The sequence below is a fragment of the Sceloporus undulatus genome, chromosome 3 (genome assembly GCF_019175285.1).
Source record: "Sceloporus undulatus isolate JIND9_A2432 ecotype Alabama chromosome 3, SceUnd_v1.1, whole genome shotgun sequence".
Lineage (NCBI taxonomy): Eukaryota > Metazoa > Chordata > Lepidosauria > Squamata > Phrynosomatidae > Sceloporus > Sceloporus undulatus.
In genome coordinates, this window is record NC_056524.1 from 53,180,860 (window position 1) to 53,208,327 (window position 27,468).

Consider the following 27,468-nt stretch of genomic DNA (forward strand, 5'->3'; position numbering starts at 1 on the left):
ATTCACACACACACACACAGAGAGACAGAGAGAGAGAGAGAGATTCTCTCTGTGTGTGTACACACACTTTACTGTTTTGTGCCTTCAAGATGTTTCCAACTTAGGACAACCCTAAGATGAACTTGTGATGGAGTTTTCTAGGTAAGATTACTCCAGAGCACGTTTTGCCATTGCCTTCCTCTGAGGCTGAGAACGTGTGACTTCCTCAAGGTCACCCAATGGGTTTTATGGCCTAGTGAACTCTGGTGTCCAGTCATGCTCAAACCACTATGCCATGCTGGGACAAACTACAAACACACATTGCTAGGCCAAGAAACCCATTGGATGACCTTGGGGAAATCACATTCTTTCTCTCTCTCTCTCTCTCTCTCACACACACACACACACACACACACTGTCTGTCTGTCTGTCTGTCTGTCCATTTGGTCCCTTTTCAGGACATTATAGAATATAGGCAGTGAATCCATGCTCCTGTGGATTTACTGCCAGAAGTGGTGGGCATGTCATAATCTATTTCTCTACTTTATTGCATCACGTGAGAGAGCACAGAGTAAAATGATTGAGGCAAGTTGTTCTTTTCTGCTCATATCATCCAGCAGCATGTAGAGAGCCACAGGTTGTCCACCTGTGAAGTAGAAACTTAAAACAAAGAATTTCACTGTGTGAAGGGAGTTGGTTGCAAAGGCTGTGTGCACTGCAGTACTGCGCTAGAATAATGCACTATAACCTTGTGCATTGCTTGCAGGTATCACAGTAGGTGAGCAGACACTGCATATCTAACCAGATGTTTCCATTGAATTGTCATCAAGGGTATCTTTTTCCATCTTAAAGATGTATTTGAAGTTGGGTCAGACTAGTCTGCTGTTAGTATAGGTTTCCTACTGTCCACTGAAAGCCAGTTTGAATGTGAACTAATATATAATTTTCTTCAGAAATTACTGAGAAGTGATGTGAATTAAATTTTTGGTCTTTCATTTCTAAGGTATTTCTAGGATTTGATATGTCTTGTTATGTTTTTACTTGTCACTTGCTGTATTGTATTTTCATTATTCTTTTGTTTGTTGTTACCTGCCTCGATGCAATACAGGGAGAGGCGGGATACAAATAAATTATTATTATTATTAGTAGTAGTAGTAGTAGTATTATTCTGTATGCAGGGCCTCACAGTCTTTATCTCATATGTGCCCACAGCATCCATATGAAATAGATTGACTTTCATTTCTGTATACCTGAGGCAGAAAGTAGTTAAATTGTTTAATGATTACCAATCAGTTTGGATTTTCACCCTGATTTGCTCAGTTCTCAGACTCAGTCATGTTCAATGTGCCAACACAGGGAAAGAAATCTTTTCCATAAACCTCAGGACATATAAATACATTAGTTATATATTTATTTATTTTCCACTGTGAGTCCCAGGTTTTGAAAAAAAAGGCAGCGTGTATAAATACTTTTATAGTGTCAAAAAGTTAATTCTCTTTTTTATTATTATTTTTTATTATTTTTCAATGAATATGCTTTTTAGCCGTTACGGACCTCCTGATGACTTGAAGGAACTTATAGATGTTGCTCACTCTATGGGAATTACCGTCTTGTTGGATGTTGTACATAGTCATGCATCTAAAAATTCTGAAGATGGACTTAATCACTTTGATGGTACAGACAATGCGTTTTTCCACTCCGGTCCTAGAGGAATACATGCACTCTGGGATAGTCGACTCTTTGACTATGCAAAGTAGGTATAAGCAACATGAAAACAGTTTTTTCCCCCAGTGCTAAATATGCATGCATAAGAAATCACTATAATTTAAGATAGTTTCATCTGTATTTTTTAAACCTTCTATGTGCTTCTGATTCTTGTGTACTTGTGTTTCTTGAAAGTATGGACATAATTTAGTTATATTCAAAAAAAATTTTTTCTGAATTCCATTCTTACTCTAATATGCATTTTAGAAATATTCATTTTAGGACAGCTGTATTTTCTGACATAACAGTTATAGGATGTCTTTACACTATTTCAATTATTAATACAGAGGACAGTGTAATGAATGAAATATGTGACACAAGTTCTGTTGAAGTGTTACTAAAACAGGTAGCCTAAACACCCAAACACAGGTGTATATTTGAGGTTGTCAAGACCAACTGTTAAAAGACACCCTGATAAAATTACCTTGTTATCTTACTGGAAGGCTATTGACAGTTTTGTTAAATAATTGTCATAGTGTTAAAAGAGTGTCTAGTGTCTTAGAAACTAGAAATAGTTTAGTTAGTGTGATTTGCTATGGAACAAGGAGCAACTGTCATAGTGTCCGTTCACATTCATAACTTGAATGAATCAACGTAGAAGAATGTTTTCTTGTTAGAATTTCTAGGTCACTTTTCTTTCTAAGTAATTCTTTTTATTATAAAGTAATATCAGAATGTCTCACAACATTACTAAAACACATTAAAAGAATAAATAGAATTATAAGAATACTTATAAAAGAAGTTTAAAGTAGATTTAAAGGCAAGGCAGTTAGAGAATCACATCAATTAAGTTGAATGAAATAGCCATAGCATCAGTCTTGAATCTTAAAAAGAAGGGAGCCAATCTCTGAGGAGGGATTTCAACCATCTGGCTCCACAGTTTAGTACAACTAATGTCTACAGATTTTGTATACACAGCAGGTAGGTAAGATCTGGTATGAGTTGGCTTTCCTCCTATCAGATATCCTGTCCCCGAACTATATATGGTTTTTAAGGTAAGACTGAATACATAATTGCGCCTACAAATGGAGTGGAAACTAGTAGATAAAACAAAATTGGAAGTAATATATTCAGTAAAACAGCCTAGTTTGTGTGGAATCCTGTTTATGACATCAGATGGCATACCTGGAAGAATGTAACATAAACTGGCATAACCTGAGGTATGCAATTTTGGCTATATTGTAGAAGCCATTCACTGGCTGGTGGCACAGTGCCCTTCCCTAACTCAAGCAAGGCAGTTTCTGAGCACCATGGGAGTTAGAGGAACTTCATTTTGTGCCAGTTTCGACGCTTCCTGAAGATAGGCACACTTCCTAGATCCTCCTCTATGTCCACAGCATTGGCCCCAGTCAGTCTTGGCTGCTGAACCTCTGGAGGGTCCACAGACTCTGCTTCAGCACAGCTAGGGCCAGCCTCAGGCTCCCCAATTACAGGTTCAGGTCCCAGGGCTCTTGCTCATCCTCTGAGTCATCCCCCGAGTTCTCCTCCAGGCTGGGCATGACATTATCAGTGCCTCCTTGAGGAAAGGGAATCCTAATTGCATTAAAGGAAGCTGTAGCAAAACTCTTCAGTGGAGCAAAAATGTGTGAATAGTTCATATAATACTAGAGCAAGGAATTATCTTGACTCCAGCTGTACTAATCTGGATCACTTAAAGGTTCCAAACACAAATTAAGGTATGTATTTGAAAGGCTAGGATTTTTATTTTTCAAATAACAGCAACAAAATGTATAAATGAAAGGACACAACCAGTAAACTGAGCTAGAATCATTCCTGGGCATAAATGCAACTTTATTAGGTGACAAAGGCAAGAACTTCAAATCTATGAACTTTAAAGGAGTGTTTCTAGATCCAGATCTAAATCCCTATCTTAGCTGTCTATCAGACTTGCCAAAAGGTCCACTCTCAAAGCGAGCTGCTGCAGTCCCAACTGGAACAGTGGCAGGAGCGGCTTTTCGCTGTTCCTTTTTGTGCTGGCTTTTTCTGGTTTGGCACACTCTCCGTACAGCTTCCAACCACTTTGGAGACATGCATCATCCAAATGCCATGCCCCCAGAGTGTCCAGAAGCTGCTTTGTTTGGCCCATCTGTTTGAGGCTTTAGTCTAACCATAACTGTATTGGGAAAAAATTCTACATTTGACAGATTTTTCAGCGCAGTATCTTGACATGTTGAAAAAACATACCTTACTCAGGAAAGGAAAAATGTGAATATTCTTTATATCCCTTCACTTTATCTCAATTACTAATGTTGGTTACTATCTGAATCCTATCCTTTCTGTGTTTAAAAGATATAAAGTCATTTTCTTTAGGAAACATGGAGACTTCCCTGTCCCACAAGCAGGCAGTCATTACATCCCAGAAGATCTTTACTGGTCCCCACTGAACATCTGAACATCTTTATGGTCCTTATTTATATCTGTGAACAATATTAACTAGAATGTATCCAGGAAACCCATTGTATATCAATCACCTATTACCTCCTTGACAGTATTTCTGTGTGTTGCTACCTGATTCTCTGTCCACACTATTGCTATTAGTAAGCATTCTATACTCATTGTACATATTTCATTGAACTAGGTTCAGGAGTCCCCCCCCCCCTTAACACATTCCTTTCTTTTTTATTGATGACAACTTGGGGTGAAATAAAGTGTGCATTTGCAGATATGTATGCCTGCCCATACATAAAATCTTATCCTAATTCAATTTATTCAAAGTTTTTCATGGACATTTTCAGTCAATTAAGTCACACTTTTAAAAGCTGCATTAATGCAGGAAGGATGCATCCTGTGGCAGTTCAAATTGATTGCAGGTAGGCTTTCTCAGGGGATATAGTGTCCATTTATTACTGTCATATAAAATCATGTCATTTTAAGATTACAAAGTGTCAGATATTCATATTATCATCAAAACAATGGCTGTCACAACTATATTCTATTATCATGTAAATTCTCTCTCTCTCTCTTTCTCTTTCTCTCTCTCGCTCTTAGTGTGAGTGTGTGTAAACACTTTATTTCACTTTATTTATTTATTTATGGAGACTTGAAAAACTCTCCCACCTCTGATTTTTAAGTTTGGCTTCAGCTATTTATTTTTAAACATAGCCAAAATAAAATAAAGGTATCTAAATTAGGTATCTTGTAAACTTGTTTTCAGAGGCCAATGGACACATGGTATGTTTGGTTTTCTATTAATTTGTTAGAAGGATATAGGAGAAGTAATGCATAGAGATGAGAACAAGCAACCATATGTCTCTTAAAGCTTTATACAGGGTGAATCACAAAGAACTGTACAAAATCAAGTAAGAATAGCTTTACTTTTGCACCATTTCTTTGAATCAGGTGGTATGTTTGATTACAAAAAACAGAGTAACTATACAGTTGTCCCTCCACATTTGTGGCTTTGACTTTGTGGAGTTGATTATTTGCGATCTTGATTAAGATGTTCTCTTAGGAAACTCTAGGTCCTCCAGCACAACTTTGCCAGAAGTTTACCATAGAGTTGTGCTGGAGAACCTAGAAGTTCCTAAAGAAAACACTTCTCTAGGCATTTATAGGTCCTCCAGCACGATTCTGTGATGAACCTCTAGCAGATATTGAGCACAGAGTTGCACTAGAGGACCTGGAGATTCCTAGACAGGTGTTCTTCTAGGTAAAAAGAATAGTGTTATTTTATTTGAGGTTTATTCACATTCATGCGGGTCCAGCATCTCTAACATCAGTGTGGAGGGACTACTATATATTTATTTAATTTATATCTTAAATTTTCCCAATATGGGACCCAGGCAGCTTATAGCATAGGCTAACTATAAAATGCAGATTTAAAACAATGTAATACAAAATGTTTTTTTAAAAAACAGTCAAATAGAAAAGCCCATTAAAAACACTGATTTAGAACAATTCAAAACATATAAACATATTCATGAAGATATTTTTTTAAAAAAAATCCAGCACTCTGTTAAAAGACCCTTCTGCAACAGTCTGCTTACAGCCAAAGGCCTGCCTAAATAAAAATATATTTATCTGCTGGAGGAAAGAACAGAGTGGGCCAACCCACTCCTTCTGCGCTGAGCAGGGAATTCTACATTCTGGGAGGATAGATAGAAGGCTGCTCTCCCATGTCTTCACCAGACACTGGTGGAACTGAGAGAAAGCCCTTGTCTCAAGATCTTAAAATGTAGGCAGGCTCATATAAGGAGATTCACTTTTTCAAAGATAGCATGGCCCCAAACTGTAATTGTGGAAAGGACAGGAAATGTCATGTACTGTCATCTTCAATATTTTACTGAAATCTAGCCCCACACATATGGTTTATAATATATGTAAATATATGCAGTAAAACTACTACAGAAGAACTATTTTAATTTTTAATAAATATTCTTGCTGGATGAAACTTTCTCCTCTTCTTTTAAGTTTAAAATGATATGTCAGAATAGGAAACTTTAAGCCACAGATGCTCCTTTAATTAGAATATTTTGCAGTAACATATAATTTCCCTTGAAGGATCCAGTTTCCTTTATTATCTACAATCAAACACAGCTGTGTGAATTTTTTTTAAAATGTAGCTTAAAAAAACCAAGATTGTATGGTAATTAAGCCATGTTCAGAGATACTTGTGAGGGGTACTGAAAGTAATGGTTAGTTTTCCTACATTTTTATTGCTATACTATAAAGCATATTAAAGGGTCACTGATAAGAACTGGAGAAAAATACCTTTCAGACAGATCCAGGAGGACCAGTTTTTGGTTTTCAGCAAAGTGGGGAAAGGGAGAGAGAAAGAGAATAAATTGGGGAGAGAATTATCTTGTCCTTTCTGCCCATTTAATAATAATAATAGGTTTTATTTATATACCGCCCAATCACTGGGAATCCAAGAGGTTTACAACAGAGGGGATAATAGACGGTTTCCTGCCCTCAGGCTTACAATCTAAAAAGACTTGATACAAAAGGAGAAGGGAATGGTGAGAAGGGGAGGAGATCAGGTCCAGCATTCTTCTCTCCCTCTGAGGCCTGGACCAAGGCAGATGGACCGGAGGGAGGGCTCTTCTTCTTCAGCCTAGCCCTGATGGAGCTGGGCCAGCCTATTCTCCCCCTCACTGGCTGAAAGATGACAGTTATGGAGGGAGGGCGCTCTATCTTCAGGCTGGCTCCTGATGATGCTATATGCAATACATATATGCCATTATAACAGGGATATAATGCTTCAGGTTCATATGAATGTATTTATATCAGTCAGTCACAAAATGTCAATTTAGGAGATGCAGCAGATGAGCATGGGGTAACACAGCAAATCGGTGTACAGAACACTTCACTTGTCATTGGTACATCCATTGCATGTCCTTTCAGATCCCAATCATTTTTTTCTTCAAGCTAATTATACCTTTGTCATAGCAGAAAATAAAACTTTAGTGTTAATAATGATCCCAGTTGATCACTTAAATTCAGAAAAAATATAAAAGAAGTACCTCTTTTTTGCTTTTTTTACAGCTGAAAAAATGTAGCACATTGATGAATCCAGGCCAGATAACCCTGATTTATGGAATGCTATTAGTTCTTTCTGTGGTCAGTTGATGTCTCCTGTTAGTGAGAAAATAAACATATTCCAGATTTAGGTTGTTCTAAGCTTCTCAAACCTATTTTAGTTGCCTTGAATGTCTCTTGTAGAGTTTAGATTAAAAGCAGAGTGGATTTGTCACCCTACTGACACAGGAACTCTCACTGGTAGAAGCTGAATGATGAGATTGGATCTTCTTGCTCTTCTGAAATTAACACAGGCTTTTTCACATGCCATGTCCACAGATAAAACTGAATGTAGAACCTGACATGATTTTAAACCACTGGGGTACAGGAGCATGAGTGAATTATATTTAGAAATGGTCAGCTATCCAATGTAGTATTGGTACACTTTTCCCTATGTTGTACAAGACTAAGTAATAAAGCACTGTAGATGTCCAGCATGATTATAAGATGCTCTAGATTTAAAAAGGGCTATACATTTATTTACTTCCTCTCTAAGAGAAGCAGTAGTTTTTTCAGTAAAAATGTAGAATAAGACATCTAGATCTTTAAAACAACGGTGTTTTTCAGTAGCTATGTTACAATTTAATTCTCATAAGTAAAAGAAGCAAAAATTTCAAAACAGTCTTGAGGTAGACATAACTCTGAAATCTCTGGACTGCTGTTTTCAAAGAATATACTTCTTTCTCTTAATTAAATCCCAGAAGATCTGTATAGGAAGGAAAATCTACATAGGAGATTTTTTTTGTTGAGATATAATCCCAGGCAGACTGACTGTGGCTTGTTCTGTTGTTCAATAATTTATAGTAATATGTGCACAGTGCATACCTTATTGGAAGAACCTTTATTTTATTTCCTTACTGTTTTATGATACCAACTAGAATTGCCTTTTAGTATTTTCCTACAGAGGTTGAGAAAAACAGAAAGGGTGTTTTTGTTTTTCATTCCATTATATACAAATGCACAGGCAGGTCTTCTTTAAATGAGCCAAATTAAACTAGATTGATGGTCAGTTCACTCACTTTTAGGACTTACTTGCTTGCTGCCCTGCCACAATCATGCTAGTTTAAGAATGGAAGCATACCAGTTTGGCATCTAATCTCTTATCACATCTTTTACCCAAGATAGTGCTTTGACAATGCATGGTGCTCTTTTGCACACTGCCAAACACCACCTTCCAGGCCAAAAAAAAAAGGCGGGAGGGCGATTGTAGGTGCCAACTATTGGGAAGGTGTTAGATTCCACAGCTGTTAGGAGGGGAGGGGGAAATGGGGAGGGGAGCCCTCTCACACCACATGTCTGCCTGTAAAGCGAAACTGTAGCAGAAGGGATCATATAAATCATATAAATGCTGTAATGGAATAGAAGCGAGATTGAGAACATATTGGTGAGTTTTGCCCAATGAAAAGGTACACAACAGTAATGAATGGAATGCAGAGCAGCAGCAGGATGGACACAACATCATGTCTGGAAACCATGCTGAATGAAGAGGGGCTAGGGAGCTGCATATGTTTAGCCTAGGGAAGAAAAGGTTAAGAGGTGACAAAATAGCCATGTTTAAATATTTGAAGGGATATCATATTGACGACGGAACAAACTTGTTTTCTGCTGCTCCAGAGACTGGGGCACAGGGCATTGGATTTAAGCTACAAGAAAAAAGATTCCACCAAAACATTAGGAAGAACCTTCTGGCATTAAGAGCTGTTTCACAGGGCAACGTGCTGCCTCACAGTGTGGTGGTATCTTCTTCATTGGTGGTTTTTAAACAGAGGTTGGATGGCCATCTATAGGGAGTGTTTTGATTGTGTCTTCCTGCATGGCATGAAGTTGAGCTGGATGACCCTTGTGGTCTCTTCCAAATCTGTGGTTCTACTATAAAACTAATAGCCAAAGATGTTTTTATACTGTTAAAAATTTCACTTCTCTAGCCTCATGTGATAAATTCCTTAGTTTCACTCCATTGTTTACCAGACTTGAGTTTGTTTTGTTCATTTCCACACCATTTTTCAGGCAGCACATTTCTTCCAGGGTAAGTATATTGTTACATATTCTTGTCTAACACATTTTTGTAGGTACTGTTCATAACAGTATGTATTTTGTATAATATTTCTTCTAATTCAGTTTTTGTTCCCTCTCCCCTCTTTGGCATAAACTTGTGAACAAAACATTGCATTACAAAATTTGGAAAAGTGCAAATGGCAATGTACGATTTTGCTCACAAGACTTCTCTGGGTGCTGTATGATGATACAAACAGATGATAAAAACGAGGGTCCAATGTCACCTTTTTTTTTTAGTTTTAAATGTTACAGTGTATAGGGGAGAGGGCTACATCTTTTTTATTTCTAGATTCATACTCAGCTGGCACAGTCTTTTTTGCTCTCTTTTTGTCCTGTGACATATCACTGCACCTAGATTCTAACTAGCCATCTTGAGAGGCATGTAGAAGTATTGCAGCACTGAATGAGAAGTAAGTATGGTTACTTGATATATAGATGGTTCTCTGATTTTTTGCAGACAGTGTATGTAAAACTGTTGTGCATACAAACACTATATTTTAATAAGTAATTCCTTTTAAGTTTCAGATATGCATTTTTGAGCCCTTACCAATGGTACCAATCACAGTTGTAAATTTTCAGATTTTAGGAAACCATTTCTGGAGCTAAGAAAACTTCTGTACTCATCCAGCTAGGCATGCTTTAGAGCATGCTGGCTGAACTTTCCAGTTTATCAGTGGTAGGGTAATGCCTGTTTATCCTCCTTTTTGACATGTCAACATTCATTGTGATTTAATAAGCATAACTGAGATCTCACTTTTTCAAATAAATGCAGCTAATCTTATGTGAATTGTTAGCTATAGTTAAATATCTTCATCATTGGATGTTTCAGTGGGAGGTTTGTTTAGTTTTATTGGTGCAAACATTACATAAAAAGAGATCACTTTGTTTTTGTTAACAAAAGCTAAGTGTCTGAGCCACTTTTGACATAGCATTCAAACACTGGACAAATTCTCTCCTTTCCAAAAGGAAAACCTCTGGGCTAGGCTACTTTCTTATTCTGTTCACCTTCTATGTATTGCTGAATCAATCTTAAATCATTATAAAGATATACCATCTCACCAAGCTGTTCAGAAGACTTTCTCTCAAGTCAATAGATCTTTTTAACTTCCACTAAATGTATTTCATTTTTAATATCCACAAAAGAACAAAACCTCACTTGAAAAGCAGAGCCCTTCATTTATATTTGATGCGTGGCTGCACCACAGTGTAGGAATCCAAATTAGTATCTGGAGATTTCCAATTTTAGTGAGGATAGAATTTAGTAAATCAGGAATCCGACTTAAAATTAATGATTTCTGGAAAGGCTTTATGTGTTTGTGTGTATTTTTACTTTGACTGTCTTGCAATTTGAAATACGTTATTTCAGGTTACCTTCTGGATTGTAATTCCCCAGGTCTTCATGATACATTTGGCACCAGGTTTACTAGCTTCACTGCAGATACACCTGCTCCCAGAAGAGGTGAAAGATATGGGTTATAGTCAGCTGCATATCTCTCCAAGGGATCTTGTTCATCTTTTTCCCCACCTCTTTTTTCACTGAATATGGTTGTTTATTCCATCATTAGATAGAGAAAAAAATAGAACTATGTTAGGAGAATTGGAAGAAATTTTGAACTCTTAAAGATTTCATAAGGATTTTGAAAGAGAGAGAGAGAGAGACTATGCAACTTCAATCTATTTAAGAAAAATTAAAGATACTCAAAAAGTGATACTGAGGAAGCAAATGTTATAATTTCTAGCCAGTTCAATGGCACATGTGTGTTTTACCCATTCAGCTGAATGCCCTGCCACACTCTCCACCAATTTCATTTGCAGGGCTTGAGTTAATTGTAATGTTACCTTAACAGTATGAGATGGGCTCAAAACACAATTACAGTCATCCCTCCATATTTGCAGCTTTGATATTTGTGGATTTGATTATTCACGGATTTCATTAATATGTTCTCTCTAGGACTGTCTAGGTCCTCCAGTGCAACTCTGTGGTCAACTTTAACTAAAAGTTGCACTGAAAGACCATTTGTAGCTACTCCAGTGCCATTCTATGGTCAGTGTATGTTGGACATTGACCACAGAGTTGCACTGGAGGACCTAGAGATTCCTAGAGAGGTGTCCTTCAGGTAAAAACATGGTGTTTTTGTTATTTGCAGTTTTTCCATGTTCACGGAGGTCTTGTTCCCCTAACCCTAGCAAATATGGAGGGACAACTGTATCTATAAAGTGACAGAGCTGGAACATCTCATAAACATGTAAAGAGGCAGAAACCCAAATTTGGTCTATTGGAAAAGTTGATCAGCTTCTAAAAGAGAGCTGGGCACTGTGGTCTTTCAGATGTTTTTGTCCTACAACTCCCTATAAGCCCTAACCCTATATTACCAGTGGTTAAAGGTTATTGGAGATGCAGGCCGTAAATATCTCGAACACCACAGATTTCCACCTCTTTTCTATAACCTGAGCTTGCGCACAGAAAGGCAACCAACCTGTTTGGTAACTGTACTTTTTGCCACTTGATGTATTTGTGTTCTTGATTTTCCAAGATCAAAAGTATGGCCTTGGTTTCAACATTTACCAAGCTTCAGGGATCTCTTGATAGAGAGGTACATCTAATATCTTTCCTTGACTGTGTCTCCTGCTTTAACTCCCTCTGCTTTGCCTCTATCCAGAATTCCTCCACCAAATTTCACCTAATTGTTCCATTCAGACTCTGCTCTTTAGTTATCTAAATTAGCATAATGTTTTTGTCCTCACTTCTCTGTGTCCTCCAGGTTTTCCTGTCTTGTACTGATGGGCTTTTGTCTCCAGTTACCTCTTGTCTATCTGAGCAGTGCTACCTGTCTTTCTCCTTTTAGGTTGCAGCCGTGAACTTGTATTTTATGTAAACTCTTTACATTAACCGTTAACCCTTATTCCCAAATGTCAAAAACCCAATAGTATGTAGTTGTTGGTGCCTTTATCACTGGTTTCCCTTTTTCAGTGATGTGGGTTTTCTGGACCGTTCCAGTGGAATTGTGCAATACTTTAGATGTTTGAGTTCCTGCCAGTTGCATTCCAAGAATATTTGGAGGACTACAGAGTTACCCCTGTAACCCGTAAACTGTAAAAAGCATGATTTGAAATTGAATCCACACTGCAGAAATAATCTAGTTTGATAACACTTTAATGGTCATGGCTCCATGCTATGGAATTCTGGGAACTGTAGTTTGTTGGGGCACCCAAGCTCTCTCTGACAGAGAAGGCTTAATTTTGTCCCACAAAACTCCCCTATCAGGAATTCCCTAGCACTGAGCCATGGCAGTTAAAGTGGAGTCAAACTGGATTATTTCTGCAGTGTAGACGCTGCCCTGGATGTCTGACAAAACATGACATGTGACATTGGTTTGCCGTGCTTATAGCCTGTCTTGCTATAAAACCCTTAAAACTCCCATGAGCCAACTACAGTCCTTAGAATTCCATGGCATGGAGCATGGCCATTAAAGTGGTATCAGACCAGATTATTTTTTTGGTGTGGATGCTGCCTTCTTTAGCATGTTTATTTAACTTATATCTGCTACAAATTTTTAAAATGTTCTTGCAGCTTATGAGCATTTGCACTAAAATATTTGGTGGGAAGGGGGTAAATAAAGCACATTTAATGAGGTTTAAATCTTTAATTCAAGTTATCCAAACCTTTATGTAGAAATTATTTTCATTAGAATCTTTCTTTTTCCATGCATCAAGCTATATTTCTATCCATCAAGCTATATTCTACAAAACTGCTTTCTTGAGATGCATCTACACATAGAAATAATACCACTTCATGATACCACTTCAGGTCGTAGCATCATCCTATGGAATCTTAGGATCTGTAATGTTACAAGGCCTTTAGCCTTTTCTACTGAAGAGTGCTGTTACCTCACAAAACTACAAATTCCAGAATTCTGTAGAATGCAGTCATGGGAGTTAAAGGGTCAAAACAGATGGCCCTGAAGAGCCAGTTTGATGCCACTTCTTTTGAAGATGGATTGGAGCCTTGAAAACCACATGCTGCATCCCCAATCCACCTTCAATCCAGCTGGAAAAGGAGCTCAAAAGATCCACTGCTTGTTCGGCCAGCATAAAGGCAGTTTTTGCCGCCCCGCTTCAAACTGTCTGCTGGCATGTAGCATATAAACGCCATGCCACCAGAGTATCTTTAAGCTGCCCATGTGTGGGGGCCACCCAGCTTCAAGACATCATCACAAAGTATGGTATCTAAACATCACATGCCAATGATGCCCTGAAGTGGGCATATTTCGGCCATCTCTTCTGGCCCAGAATGGTGTCAAACTGCATTATGTCTGCAGTGGAGATGCACCTTTGAAGAAATTAAAAATATATAAATAATAAAACTTACTTATATCCTGCTCTTCTGCTATAAGGCAATCAGAGCAGCTTACAGTATAAAAATATCCTATACACAACACAATATATTATACCCCCCTTAAAAAAGAATTAAACATATTACTATTAAAATCACTCTATTAAATAAACTATTAAATCCAATAACAACAGGCGAGTAGTGGCTTAATATAAAATATGCAGCCTATGCGGGGGGTTCTTTCATGCTGGGTGAAAACTATTCTGGAAAGGCCTGCTGGAAGAGAGCCATCTTAATAGCTTTTTTTTGAAGCTATCCAGTAATTCCCATTTCTTCCCAAGTCTGAAGAGTCTTCTTGAAATGTTGTATAATCTTTTTTCTTTTCGGCAGCAGCATAAAGAATTCTGTGTATCACTAGCAAATTTGACAGCATCACTATATGCTCTATTCCCTGCCATTTTTATGAACTAGTGAAAAAAGTAGTAGTCAGAATACTGACCCCATAAAATCCCACTGCTTATATCCATTCCTCTGAGAATTAACCAGTTATTGTTTCTCTGTTTCTTGTTCAACCAGTTTTCAAACCAGAAGAAGAATACTGTATGTACCTGACTATATGTTGACCTCATGTATAAGTTGACGGCAGGTTTGGGGACAAATTTATGGATTTTGACATGACCTGTGGATGCACTGAGGATAAAATTTAGGGGCATGTAACAAAGGATATAAAGGACAAAGTGCACAGTCTTCATACACAAATTTCTTATCCAAATCCTGATTCCTTTTCACAGTCCTTTGAAGAGAAGTGCCAAAGAGCTTTCACCACTGCCATTTTCCTGCCCAGACAGTCAAAAAAGCCAGAAGTGGTGTCATGGTGGAAAGAGTAGAAGGGTTGGTGCTTCTTTTAGGTGCTTCTGAGATTAACTTCTTACCTCCTACCATTCTATTCAAAGATGGTTCTATCTTTTTGGGGTCAATTTTTTGACTAAAAGTTCTAGACTTAGACATGACTATAGTATATATCTTACTGCTAAGTTTGCTTAGGATTTTTTTATTTAGTGAGTTTTTAATCAAAAGCCTTTTGGAAATCCATGTAAACAATATAGAATGTATCCTTGAAACGGCCAGACATGTCTATTAGTGTATTGACAGCCATTTATTATTACTGATTCATTTAATGAAACAATTTTTTTTTTCAAGAAAGGAGAATTTCCCATGGAATATTTAAGTAATAGAAAAGTTTATGTCCCACCTCATTGCCCTTGTCTCTTCTTTTCCTGCTGTTTTCTCTACTCATAGAGTCCCATTTAATTGCATGTATCATCAGGTGCATTTGATCTCTAACTAAGAACTTCAAAGTAACTAGTTAGTTGTAATTAATTCCTTTCCACAGTGTGAAAGCTCTAACAGTCCTTGGCTTCTCAGCTAACTGGTTGTCAATACAAATTACTTCTCGTCCTTCTTTGGCAGTGAAACTGTAACTTTTAAAACTGCATCAATAGGAATATGTGACCTCTGAATATTGCATAGTTCAAGTGCTGCCTTATGATGGGTCTCATGCTGCTGAATGAAGAATATTCAGATTTTTAATTTTTTTTAAAAATTTGGAAAATGTTAAAGCAAGGATTTACTGTAAAATATGAATGTAAAAACAACCAACCATTTTTATTTTATTTTACTCTTGTACGCTTGTACTGTTCTAGTGCTACATAAATTACAAATATTGATAAATGTTTTCTTGTTTCAGTTGCATATTACAAGTGAATATAAGAGGGTTTTTTCACCATTACATTAGTTAATATTCAGTCTCTTAAGATTTCCATTTTGTTCCCCCCTACAAGTCTCTGTTTGTGAAGGCGGGGAAGTAGGGAGTTAATTTCTTCACTGACCTCAGATTAGTATTCCCAGAGCTTCATCCTCCTCTCTAACTCAACATTTCTTATGATGTTCTTATCTGAGCTGGCTAAGATTAATTATAGTTTTCTCTAATTTAAGTATGTTAATAATGAAATAATTGTAATGCATTGGATTGTTCATCTGAAATATAAGCCTCCTACTTTCTCACTAAACTGTGGCAGTATAAATATAGTTCTGTGTTGAAGATTGTTGGAGGCTTAGATTTTCAGAGAAAAGAAGTGTAAAATGCTCATTACAAAAACAGTGTTTGTTCTGAAGGTTACCTTGTCCCCCTAGTTCTGAAATAGGCATATGTGAAGAAGTTGTGTGTGTGTTGGGGAGGGGGGGGGTAATTACAAACTAAAGTGCTAAAGTCCCTAATCCCTGTATGGTTTTTTTAAAATAAATCAATTAGAAGTAACATCCAGCTAGCTAAGAAAGTTTGAACATTTTCCCCTCTTACTGGTGATTTGTTATATTATTGTTGCTTTTTACATTTTAATATACATGTATGATTTGAACCACAAATGATTTGTGTCTATTTAGATTTAAAAGCAGAGACATGCACTAATAACTGCAGTGTGAATTATAAAGGTCTTTCCACTTTCTTCATCTAATACATTCTTCCTGTTCCCACAGCAATTTCCAAACCCCTGATGAATGAGTCGTTTTTACCCCTTTTGATATTAAATTACAAAATTATTCAGGATGTATTGCTGCAGAGTAGGAATTTTGCATTGTTTTTTTTCTTTTCTTTCTTTCCTTTGACAACATACTTGGTAATTGCAGCTACTAGAACTGAACAGGTGGCAGTACTGTAGATGAGCGGGTTCCCCACCTCCAACTTAATATGTTTTCTTAGAGGATCTTCTGCTTAGCATTTTTGAACCATCACTTGGTTTACACTGGTAAATTAAAAGTTTAAACTTGTGTAGGGAATTAACCAGTCATAAGCTCCAGAACCTGTTTTCAGGTCTGATGCTGAGCTTTGGATGATGAAAGAGGCACCATTTTAGATCTGGGCTACCACTCATGTTTTCTTTGAAATTGTAGTTTTTAAAAGGTCTGTTTTAATGAAATAATTCTATTAAAAGAAGTGAGAAATGTTGCTTTCTGTTTATTCATTGTAACATAAATTTTAGAGATGTAAGGGACCACAGGGGCTGAGTCCAACCTCCTGCCATGCAGGAATATATATAGTTATAGCGCCATATCCACAGATTCTGCATCCAACATGGATTCAACCAGATTCAAAAAGCAAACCTTGTTGTTCATCATTTTATATAAGGGACACTATTTTACTATGCCATTGTATATAATGGGACTTGAGCATTCAAGTATTTTGGTATCCATGGTGGGTCCTGGAACCAAACCCCAGTGGATACTGAGGGCCCACTGTAGAACTAAAACATTCCTGAAAGATGCCTATCCAATTTCTGCACCCCCAAACTTGAAACGTCTACTACCTTCTGAGACAGTCTATCCCATTATTTAATAGCTATTCCAGTAAATATGTTCTTGCTAATGTTTAAGTGGAATACGTGCAGCTTGCACTGGAAACTGTTCTGTGCATGACACTGTTAGCCTTGGCAGTAGACTTTGATTTAAAATTCTTGTATCTGAAAACATAATATCTTTGCTTCTGCAGGAAGGCCTTTGTAGGTACAGCTCAAGACCTTATCTCCCATTGTTCAAAGCGCTTCCAAACATTTTTAAAGAAAAGAAATCAGCTAACCAAATAATTTTAAGTTCTACTTTATTTTTGTAAAGTTGCACCAAAAAGATCCTAGTATTGTTTTGCAATCCTCTTTCTTTTGGTAGCAACCTGTTTCCACCATGAAGCCACTACTGAGAGTCTTAACTTTTGAAACAAAATCAATAATAATAATAAGTATAAAGGCATCTGTAGAATGCACACTAAATCAAATTGGTATAATCCACTAGAGTAGCTCCACTAAATCAGTGGGTTTACTTTATGTACTGACTTTGTTGTTGTTGTTGCTAACCATCCTGAAGTCAATCTCGACTCATGGCGACCCTATGGATGACACATCTCCAAGACTCCCTATCCTGCACTGCTCTGTTCAGTTCTGAAAGGTCATACCCATGACCATAATAGAGTCCATCCATCTAGCATGCAGCCTTCCTCTCTTTCTACATTCCTCCATCTTTCCTAGCATTATTCTTTTTTCCAATGAGTTGTACCTTCTTATGATGTGTCCAAAGTACAGCAGCTTCAATTATGTCATACATGGCTTCCATGGAGATTCCTGGCTTCATCTGCTCTAGGGTCCATTTGTTTGTCCTTTTGGCTCTCCATGGAATCCTTAGCTCTCTTCTCCAGCATCACATCTCAAATGAATAAATTTTCTTCTTCTTTCTTAACTGTCCAGCTCTCACATCCATACATGGTAACAGGGAATACAAAGGTTTGTATGATTCTAACTTTTGTGCTCAGTTGTATATGTTGGCATTTTAGGATCTTTATCAGTTCTTTTATAGCCACTCTCCCCATTCTTAATCTTCTTTTGATTTCCTGACTGCAGTCTTCGTTCCTCTCTCTGTTTCATCCCAGGTATGGGAATTCTTTTACTTTTTCTATTTCTTCTTTATCTTGGATGAACTTCTGAAGGTGATCGGTGGTCATTATTTTTGTTTTCTTTATGTTCAACATAAAGCCTCCTTCTTCTTTGATTTTTCTTAGTTGTTCTTCCAGGTCTGTGAGGTTTTTGTTAGTGTTATGATGTCATCTACGGTAGGTATCTTAAAATGTTGATATTCCTTCCTCCTATTTTCACTCCTCCTTCTTCTATGTCCAAGCCTACTTTTCTTATAATATGTTCTGCATATATGTTGAACAGTTGTGTTCTCTTCTGACAGTAGCCTCTTGCCCTGAGGACAGCTTCATCATCAGGACTGTTAGATGTGTTGGCATTCCCATGTCTTTAAAGGCATTCCATAGCATTTCCTAATCTATGCAATCAAAGGCTTTGCTATAGTCTATAAAGCATATGCTTATTTCCTTAGTGCAGCTTCCTTTCCTTGGATCTCTAGGATTTCTCTCGCCATGTATGGTTGGAGTCTATGCTGCAGAATTTTGAGCATAATTTTGCTTGCATGGGAGATTAGTGCTATAGTTGCGGCATTCTTTTGTGTCTCCTTTTTTGTGAATGGGGATGTATATTGATCATTTACAATCTGTTGGCCATCATTTTGTTTTTTGTTTTTTCATATCTGTTGACACATATTAGCACTAAAGTCGACTCTGACAACATGGACTGTCTCACTTTCATCTGTTTCTGGTGATTTGTATTACCATTCAACAATTGATTCAGTTGGCCTGCATTAATTGGGACAACAATTGGTTGTAGTGTGCAAATTTTAGAATGAACTTTGAAGGAGGTTTTCCAGATTTCAGCCAAAGGACTTAGTGAGAAGCAAAGTACAGTGAGAAGCACTGTACCTCTATGACTATTTCCAGTCTGGATTCTGCCCTTTACGTTCTACAGAGACAGCTCTCACAAAAATAATAGATTACCTCTTCAGGCCGAGTTAGTAGGTCTATATTCCATCCTTATTATCCTTGATCTTTCTGCAACCTTTGATACAGTTGATCATGATCTTTGTTGGATCCACTTCACAACTTTAGGTTTTCAGCTGGTTTTCATCTTATCTCTTAGGCTGGCCATTTCATGTGGTAGCTGGTGGTTGTGCATTATCTATCTGTCCCCTTTTGGTTGAGGCTCCATTCTGGGCCATTTGTTGTTTTCTCTTTACAGGCAATCTTTAAGTAATCTTATCAGTTCATATGGCTTTCAATATCACCTTTATGCCAATGATACTCAATCGTATCTCTCCTCTCCCCACTCCAAAACTTTCTCAGAGATTGAACATTGCACCATAGCATGTCTTTCCGATATTTCAGCATGAATGCTTTATCGTCATCTTGAACTACAGAACTACTCATTTCCCTCCCCCCCAAAAAACGTTCATTACATTGTATGTTTTCCATCAGTGTCAATATTGTTCTCATCTATCCTGTGCAGGAATCTTGGAGTCTTGACTTTGACTTTGACTCGTCTTTGTCTTTTGTTCCTCATATTGAGGCTGTAGCAAAGATATGTTGATTCTTCCTTTATAACATCACTAAAATTAGACCTTTCCTCTGTGCTTCCCCACCAAGACTTTAGTCCATGCTTTAGTCATTTCCCATCACAATTACTGTAACCTTCTTTTGACTAGTCTTCCATTATCTCTTCTTGATCCTTTAGTTTCCATTCTTAATTCTGCCAGTAAGAGTATCTTTTGGCTCATCATTATTATCATATTACCCCACTTTTGATAACCCTTCATTGGCAACCTATTCCATCTAGGATTCAGTATAACTATTTGTTCTGACATTTAAGGCCCTGTGTAACCTAGCTTCTCCTTATCTTGCAGCCCTTATCTCTTATTACCAGCCTGTTAGAAATCTGTGCTCTGGGAATACTGGTTTTTTTACCTAGCCAACAGTTTCCTTCTCTTTAGCTCAACTTTATCCTTTTTCTCTTGCCACTCCCAATTCCTGAAATTCCCTCCCTATAAACTTGTGGAATGCTCCTTTTCTTGCTGTTTTTAAATGCAAATTGAAAACTTTTTTTTCTAAAACTTTTGGATTTCAGATTAATGCTGTTATTTTACTATAATTGTGTATCAGTCTGATTCTTTATTTTGTATTTGTATGTGATGCTTTTTTGCATTGTAGTTTACTATTGTATTTTACTACAGTATTACATTTTAAATAATGTATTATAATATTATATTAGTATTTTATATTGAAGTAATTATAAATGTTTTACCTGGTTTAAAGCACCATGTAGATTGATAGTGCTATATAAATACATAAATAAATATACAGTTGGCCCTCCGTTTTCATGGGGGATCTATTCTGGACCCCCCACAAAAACAGAGGCTTGCACTTATTCAAACCCCATAGGCTTGAATGGTGCATGCTCTGTGCGCACAGCAAGGGTGCATGTGCCGGGTGTGCACGCCATTGCAAATAGCGGAGGTCCACATATATTGAAGGGTGCAGATGTGAAATCCGCACATTAGGAGGGGTGACTGTAATTGGTTCATTTTGTAAGTCAGAAATCACTTCAAAGTTATACTTCTTAAAATGGAATTCTTATAGGATAGGTGATTCAAAGACTCTAATGTCACAATGCTTATACTTGTTGCTTTTGGTTGATTATATTTATGTCCATTTTTTACTTATGTCCATAATATGGACATAAGTGTTGGCTGTATTTTACTATTCAGGTGTTTCTGCTTTCATGATTCAACTTGAATGGAAATGGTAAAAAGAATGGTAAGAATATTGGTGTATAACTCTGGAGAGTAAGGCTCAAGTCCTGACACCGCTATGAACCTAACTCACAGGGTTCTTACAAACTGAAAGCATTATAGGAGAACAATTATGTATACTGCTTTCAGCTTTTAGAAGGAAAAATTGCTATAAATGTAATAAATAAATAAAATTAGAAGTAATGCTCATATTCTCATATGAAAGAAAAATACTAAGAATGCAAGACGTAGGAATGTTGAAGGTTTATATTCTTTAATATTTGGCAATGTTGTTTAATATTTCAGCTGGGAAGTCTTGCGGTTTCTTCTTTCCAACTTAAGGTGGTGGATAGAAGAGTATGCATTTGATGGCTTTCGATTTGATGGTGTATCTTCTATGCTATATCATCATCATGGTATTGGTAAGTTCAGTCTGTGTACATGTGGCATGATCTAATGCAAGTGTGCATCCGAAACAACTTTAGATTATTTTTTTTAAATTGTGAAAATTCCGAACTGTGTCCTGCCGATTTGACTTCCTAAACCTGAGATTATTGTAATTGTTTTTGTAATTACTTTTTTTTCTTGACAGGTGAAGCCTTTAGTGGAGATTACAATGAGTATTTTGGTATGCATGTTGATGAAGATGCTTTGGCATACCTAATGTTGGCAAACTACATGATACATTTCCTGCATCCAGAATGCATAACAATAGCAGAGGTAATTCTTTGAATACATGTTGAGATTATTACTCCTATCTGGTTTTATTATTTGAAAGACATTATATAAGTGAATCAATAATCAATTACAGTTACATTAACTTCAACCTACTTATCGTTAAGCATGATCCCAGCCCCTGCACTTTATTTTAAATCTCATTGATTTCAATTGAAGAGTTAAATGTGTGCTTAAGACTCTTCCATTTAAATTACTGTCATTAAATACACTCACCTTGGAGTGGATTGAATACTTTGTTACAAGATAAATTCCATCTCATTTAGGCCACAATTCTGATTTGCCAGGAAGAACTCAGTGGTGCTCGCTTTTGAGTAGACATTCATAAGATTATGATGTAGATTTTAGCATGCTGTCAGCCCAATCACTTTTTCAGTATGCATGTTAATTTTTAGCATCATTTTATGAAGAATCTAGTTCTAGCAGACGGCAAGTAGTATGGTTTAGTTGACAGAAGCAGATTCTTTCATGAAGCTTACAATTAATATTACCAAAGTAACTATGTGCTAATATATGCATTACTGAAAATTCCGTTCTGTGATAAATTAAATGTTTGCCCAACTTCACATTTATTATGAGCATTCTTTGTAATGTTTAGTTCTATGTGCATGTTTTTTAAAATATATATATATAGTCAACAAGAAATGTTTCTTAGGTGCAAAAGAATATTGCTGGCCCAGAAAATTATTAAACTCCGAAGCACTAACCTTAAGTGAAAAGCTCAGACAAGTCTTTTGCAGTTATTTCAAACAAAGATTTATGTCTCAACTCTGGAGGCATTTTTCTGCCTCCTGTTATTTAGCATTGTGTAACTATTTTATATGTAACTTAGATGAAATCCCCTCTCCTCATGCACTCCTTGCCATAGTATATTCAAGCATCCATAAGACCCTAGTATGTCAGAACTTAAGTGCTCAAATTGTTATTTGCCACCAACTATTTTACTGCAGCTTCAAGAAGAAAACAGAACACTGTGCTACCATAGACATGTGGGTTGTAAAAATTCATATTAGCCACAGGAGAAGGCAGGGTTGCTTTGTTGCCTATAGTACTGTCTTATCCACTCCTTTGTGAGAAAAAGCATTAATAAGACCTCAGTGACATCAAGTATTTAAAACAGAAACTGATGAAGTAAAGCAATTATGGGATGTATTAAACTTAGAATTGTCTTATTGATTTTGGGGTTCATTTCATGTAAAATTAGCCTACCATCCACTGAGCCACCATATGGTTATCATTATTTCCACCAATGAAACAGAGTTGAGTGTGTTTGCATTACCTCATTTAAGATTTTTTTTAACAAGATGTGCCTTCAATTTATTCTACTTAAATTGAAAACTACTTCAACTTCAATACATCATTTTTTCTGTCTAGTGGGAGATTCTATACAAAATGTGGAATTGATCCACATGCTCATAGTGGAAAGAGATGAGGAGGGAGGAACTATTGATATTGTAAATTACAAATGGCTAGTATGAATTTCTGCTTGCATGTAATGATAATGGAATGAGTGGCGCCACATGAGAGGAGCACACTATTGTCTAGAGTAAGATCTATTTGTAATCCTGTTCCATATGGACCTGTCTGATAAAATTAACAGAATGACCTTTTTTGGGCAAAAATATGAATATTTTCCAGCTGACACCATGTTCTTCCATTCTTTTCCATGTCCACATAGGAGAGGAAAATGTAATAGAGAAGTAGCAGATCTCTTTTTTTACCCATCTACAAATTCTATTCCTATTATGCCAGCATATAATTGATTGTGAATAATGTAAATGGAGAGCAGAATTATGTCATTTGATTAAATTTTTGTATTTCATTTCATATACATATATCATTTCATTTTGCAAATTTGAAATTTGTTGTCCATTTATTTCCTCTTTCAGGCTTTTCTTTCCCTCATGATGCAGGCAGGAGGAAATTTAGAGGTTGATTTCCTGATACCTGTTTCAAACAGACATTCATTTGATGTAATCTTAATACAGGAGGGATTTTACGTTTTGTGTGATTTATTGTGACATATCTATTCTTGTAATTTCTCAGCCAGCTCATCTCTGTTGATGACATTTTCCTACTCATAACATCTTTTTTTTTTCCACTTCCAAGGATGTGTCTGGAATGCCAGCTCTTGGCTGCCCAGTTAAAGAAGGAGGATGTGGATTTGATTATCGACTGGCCATGGCAATTCCTGACAAATGGATTCAGGTCTGAATGACCATTTTCTCCTTCCCTTCCCTTTTTCCATTTACGTAGTTGAAAATTTAGAGTGTTATGTCTGTAATCAGGGTTTAAAGTTTACTGGACAGCCTTAATTTTCCAGTCTTACTTGGATTCTTCTCACACCCATTTCTCTGTGTATGCTAGGGAAGAGAGATGGTCAGGGATTCTCCTATTGTGTTAGCATGTATTGCTTAGCTTTATTTTACTGCCGTGAAGTCCAACATGTGACTAATTATTTTGCTATAATATTTGATAGCTTTGCTTACTTTGTCATGGTTTTGTGGACTGAATTTTTATAATCCTTAAAGCAAGCTTAACTCCTGACAAAATGGAGATTAAAAATATATCTGTTATGCACATGAAGTAGGACAAGGATTTTATGACACATTAATTGCATATTTATAAATCTTGTGACTTAAGTACACCTAAACATATTTTTATGAAAGGCTTGCCAATGTCGCACTCTAGTGATAAAAAAGAAAACTAAGTCTATAACTTCTGTTTTTATTTTAGAATAGTTTTTTGTAAAGTAAATCCAAGTACTTCTATAAGATTGTAGGCCTGTAGTACACAATGAGAATCATGTGGCCAGGGGAATACATCCTCAATAAGGACAATAAAATTAAATTAATCCTTCCCTTAGGTTCATCTTTAAATATTTTAAAATGTGACATCAGAAAGTTCACCTTTACTGCTCTTTAAAAGATATCCATTATTTTAAAGAACAAGTCAACTTATCAGAATCCCTTCTTCCCTTTCCACAACTGTCTCTCTCTTTATTGCTTTTGGCCAATGGTCATTGCAAAAAATCAAAGTAATATTACAATACACATAAAATTTCCATAAAAACAGTATACAACAGATTGTACCAAATAGCAAAAGTTTAACATTAACAATTGTGGATAACCTGGATAACATGAATATGTTAAGATTCACAGTTGGACCCTTTTAGATCAAATTATCCCCATTACAGGAAACAGCAATCTCAGCTATATATTTTTCCCTAGTCTTTTTAGCAGCCAGAGCAAACAACACTATGCGCCAGGTCACATATTTATCTGTGTCCATAAGGAGGTAAAGTACTTTTTCTTGAGAGTTCGAAAAGATTTTATTATTGATTAAAGGTAAAAAAAACGCTCCCTAGGATCTTTATGCAAAGGGCAACAGGTTAAGTAATGTACCAAATCCTCTGAATAGGGGCAGCCAACAATACATCTCCGTTCATTTTTCAGAACTTTTTTAAGGCTCCCATCTCTTTCAGCTAAATCAAACATATTATGCCTCAGGTCTGTGAAGGCTCGATGCAACTGGGCGAAAGTGAGGTTGTTGAAATAATCCGGGTGATCACAGAATTGTCTGAGACTATAATAGAAAGGGGCACATGGGGATTCATGGACAGTATGTAAATCTGCAAGGGTAGTAACTTCTAATATTGTATTATTTATTTTTACCTTCCTTGCAAGATAATCTAACCCTGCCAGTTCACTCATTGAAAGCCCATACTTAGTAATTAATTGGGCTGCCCCGTGAACCCAATTATTAACAGGTAGTCCATTATTTAGTTCCAAAAGACATTTTTTTTTAGTAATCTAGAGGTTGGCATCTCTTGGATCTTAAATCAATAATGCAAAATCCTTTTATCTATTTGGCTTTCTAAAGTTGGGACAGAGGTTTCGAGACAAATCATAGCAGCCAGAGTGTCCCTAGGAAGTCCTAGTAATGCCCTTAAAAATAGTTCTGAAGCACTTCCAGACCTGGGACCCTAGGTATGCCCCAGATCTCTGCTCCATAAAGGATTTGTGCCAGAGCTTTCCACAAGGGTTTGTACAGCTCAATATGGTTCCATTTTGCCAAGTGTTGCTTGTGCTGATCAAGCCACTAGGGCATCTGAAAACATTAGTACAGTGTGCCTGTATCATACACGTGTGGACTGTATGCAGCTTTCAGCGTATGCTGAAGACGTGCTGTAATAGAATGAATGGTGCACATGCCATAGGCACGCACACCGCTGCAATACCATCTTACATGTTTTTTCTAATAATGTTACACTAGATGCAATACTGCAGTTCTTGGAATAGTGTATTTCTTCGATCAGCATCAGTTCTAGTGTATTCATAACCCATTTTCCTTCCAAGAGCGTGTTCCTTCTAATGCTGTTTTGTGTTCACCATCTTGTGAATGATAGGAAGGAGAAACATAAAGGTCTCAGGCACACCAGGACCTTAACATGCAGTAAAACTGAAACTCCTTTTGATTAGGTACTTCTTTTATACCCTTTTGGCACTAAATATCAACCTCTAGACTGTCATAAATGAAGGACTGAGTTATGAATTAAACAAATGCTGCAGGTAATTAAACAGTCAGATAAACCAGTATGTGTTTATGTGTATTAACAAGAATTCTATGCTATATTTCACGTATGAAACTATATTTCTGTTTCTGATTTGATTCGGAAGTAAACAAATTCATTATTCAAAATAAATCTGCTGATGGTACTTGACATTCAGCAGATTTATTTTGCCTATATCCTGTGTTGCTATATAACTTAGCAATGCCAAAATAACATATTTCTGTCTTTTCATTTTTACATGGTCTAATAGCAAATTAGCTTGTTTTGATATTTAATTAATTTTTAACTTGCTCCAAGCATTTCCTATGTTGCATGCCAGACAGTAAAAGTCCCCAGTGAGACACTCCAGAAATAACTTCTCTTCTTTTAAAGTTCAATTAGAGCCAATACAATCATCAGAGGCTTATGCAGTATTGCATAACAAGGAACAAGAAGGTTTAGTGGTGAAATTGCTACATTTAGTCAACCATTAAAATGATGGCAAGTAGCCCTCACTGTTTTATTGAAGTATAGAGAAAATCAATTTAAATAACATTGACATGCATGGTTATTAATCAGCAGATGGCAGCTTTTTTGGCAGAAAAGGAAAATATCGGCTTTAAAATGTGGCATATTACAGAGCTGAGACACGAATCCTGTTTGGTATACTTTTACCATATCAAATCTTCTGAAAAACTCTGAATATGAATGTTAGTTTTACAACTGACAGAGAAAAGCTTGCGGGAGAATGGAACATCCTAAGAGAAACAGAAGTACTTGTGAGTAATTCTTTTTCATTTTACAGATAATTAAGGAGATTAAGGATGAAGACTGGGATATGGGAAATATAGTATTCACGCTAACAAACAGGCGATATGGAGAGAAATATATTGCATATGCAGAGAGTCATGACCAGGTACTGTAATAAGCCTTGAAAAGAAAATTGAAATGTTGTTGGAGTAGCTTGTCCACATTTTGAATGTAACTGGTGAATATTTAATTGGGTTTGATCCAGAATTAATCATACTTAAAGGATACCCATTGAGATCAATGGGACTTAAATGAGGCATTAATTTTACCAGGCAAGTGCAACTAAGCCTGAATCTCATTATAACTTCTCAAAGGTTATCAGCAATAGAAAGTCAAAGGGTGAAATCCAATCATATCTGTCTGCTTATGGGCTTATATCCTGCACCAGTTGGATTGTCCCCCTCCCTATATTGCTCCAAACCAGATCCAATTTTACTCCAGAGAGCTAGGGTCCCTTTGGAATAGAATTTTGGGGCATCAATTGGAGTGGAAGGAGAAAGAT

The 27,468-nt window shown here is 36.7% G+C and overlaps 1 protein-coding gene across 4 annotated transcripts in view; it reads left to right on the forward strand.

Moving 5' to 3' along the window:
- GBE1 (1,4-alpha-glucan branching enzyme 1) overlaps positions 1-27,468 on the forward strand; it is a 293,313-nt gene that overhangs the window by 200,055 nt on the left and 65,790 nt on the right. For all 4 annotated transcript variants that reach the window (XR_006103177.1, XR_006103178.1, XM_042461049.1 and 1 more), the window contains exons 7-11: positions 1,523-1,732; positions 21,176-21,291; positions 21,462-21,589; positions 23,714-23,812; positions 26,962-27,072. Coding sequence is in view for 2 of the 4 variants with exons in the window: in XM_042461049.1 (XP_042316983.1) it covers positions 1,523-1,732; positions 21,176-21,291; positions 21,462-21,589; positions 23,714-23,812; positions 26,962-27,072 (664 nt within the window). In the remaining 2 variants the exon portion in view is untranslated. The remainder of the gene's footprint in view (positions 1-1,522; positions 1,733-21,175; positions 21,292-21,461; positions 21,590-23,713; positions 23,813-26,961; positions 27,073-27,468) is intronic.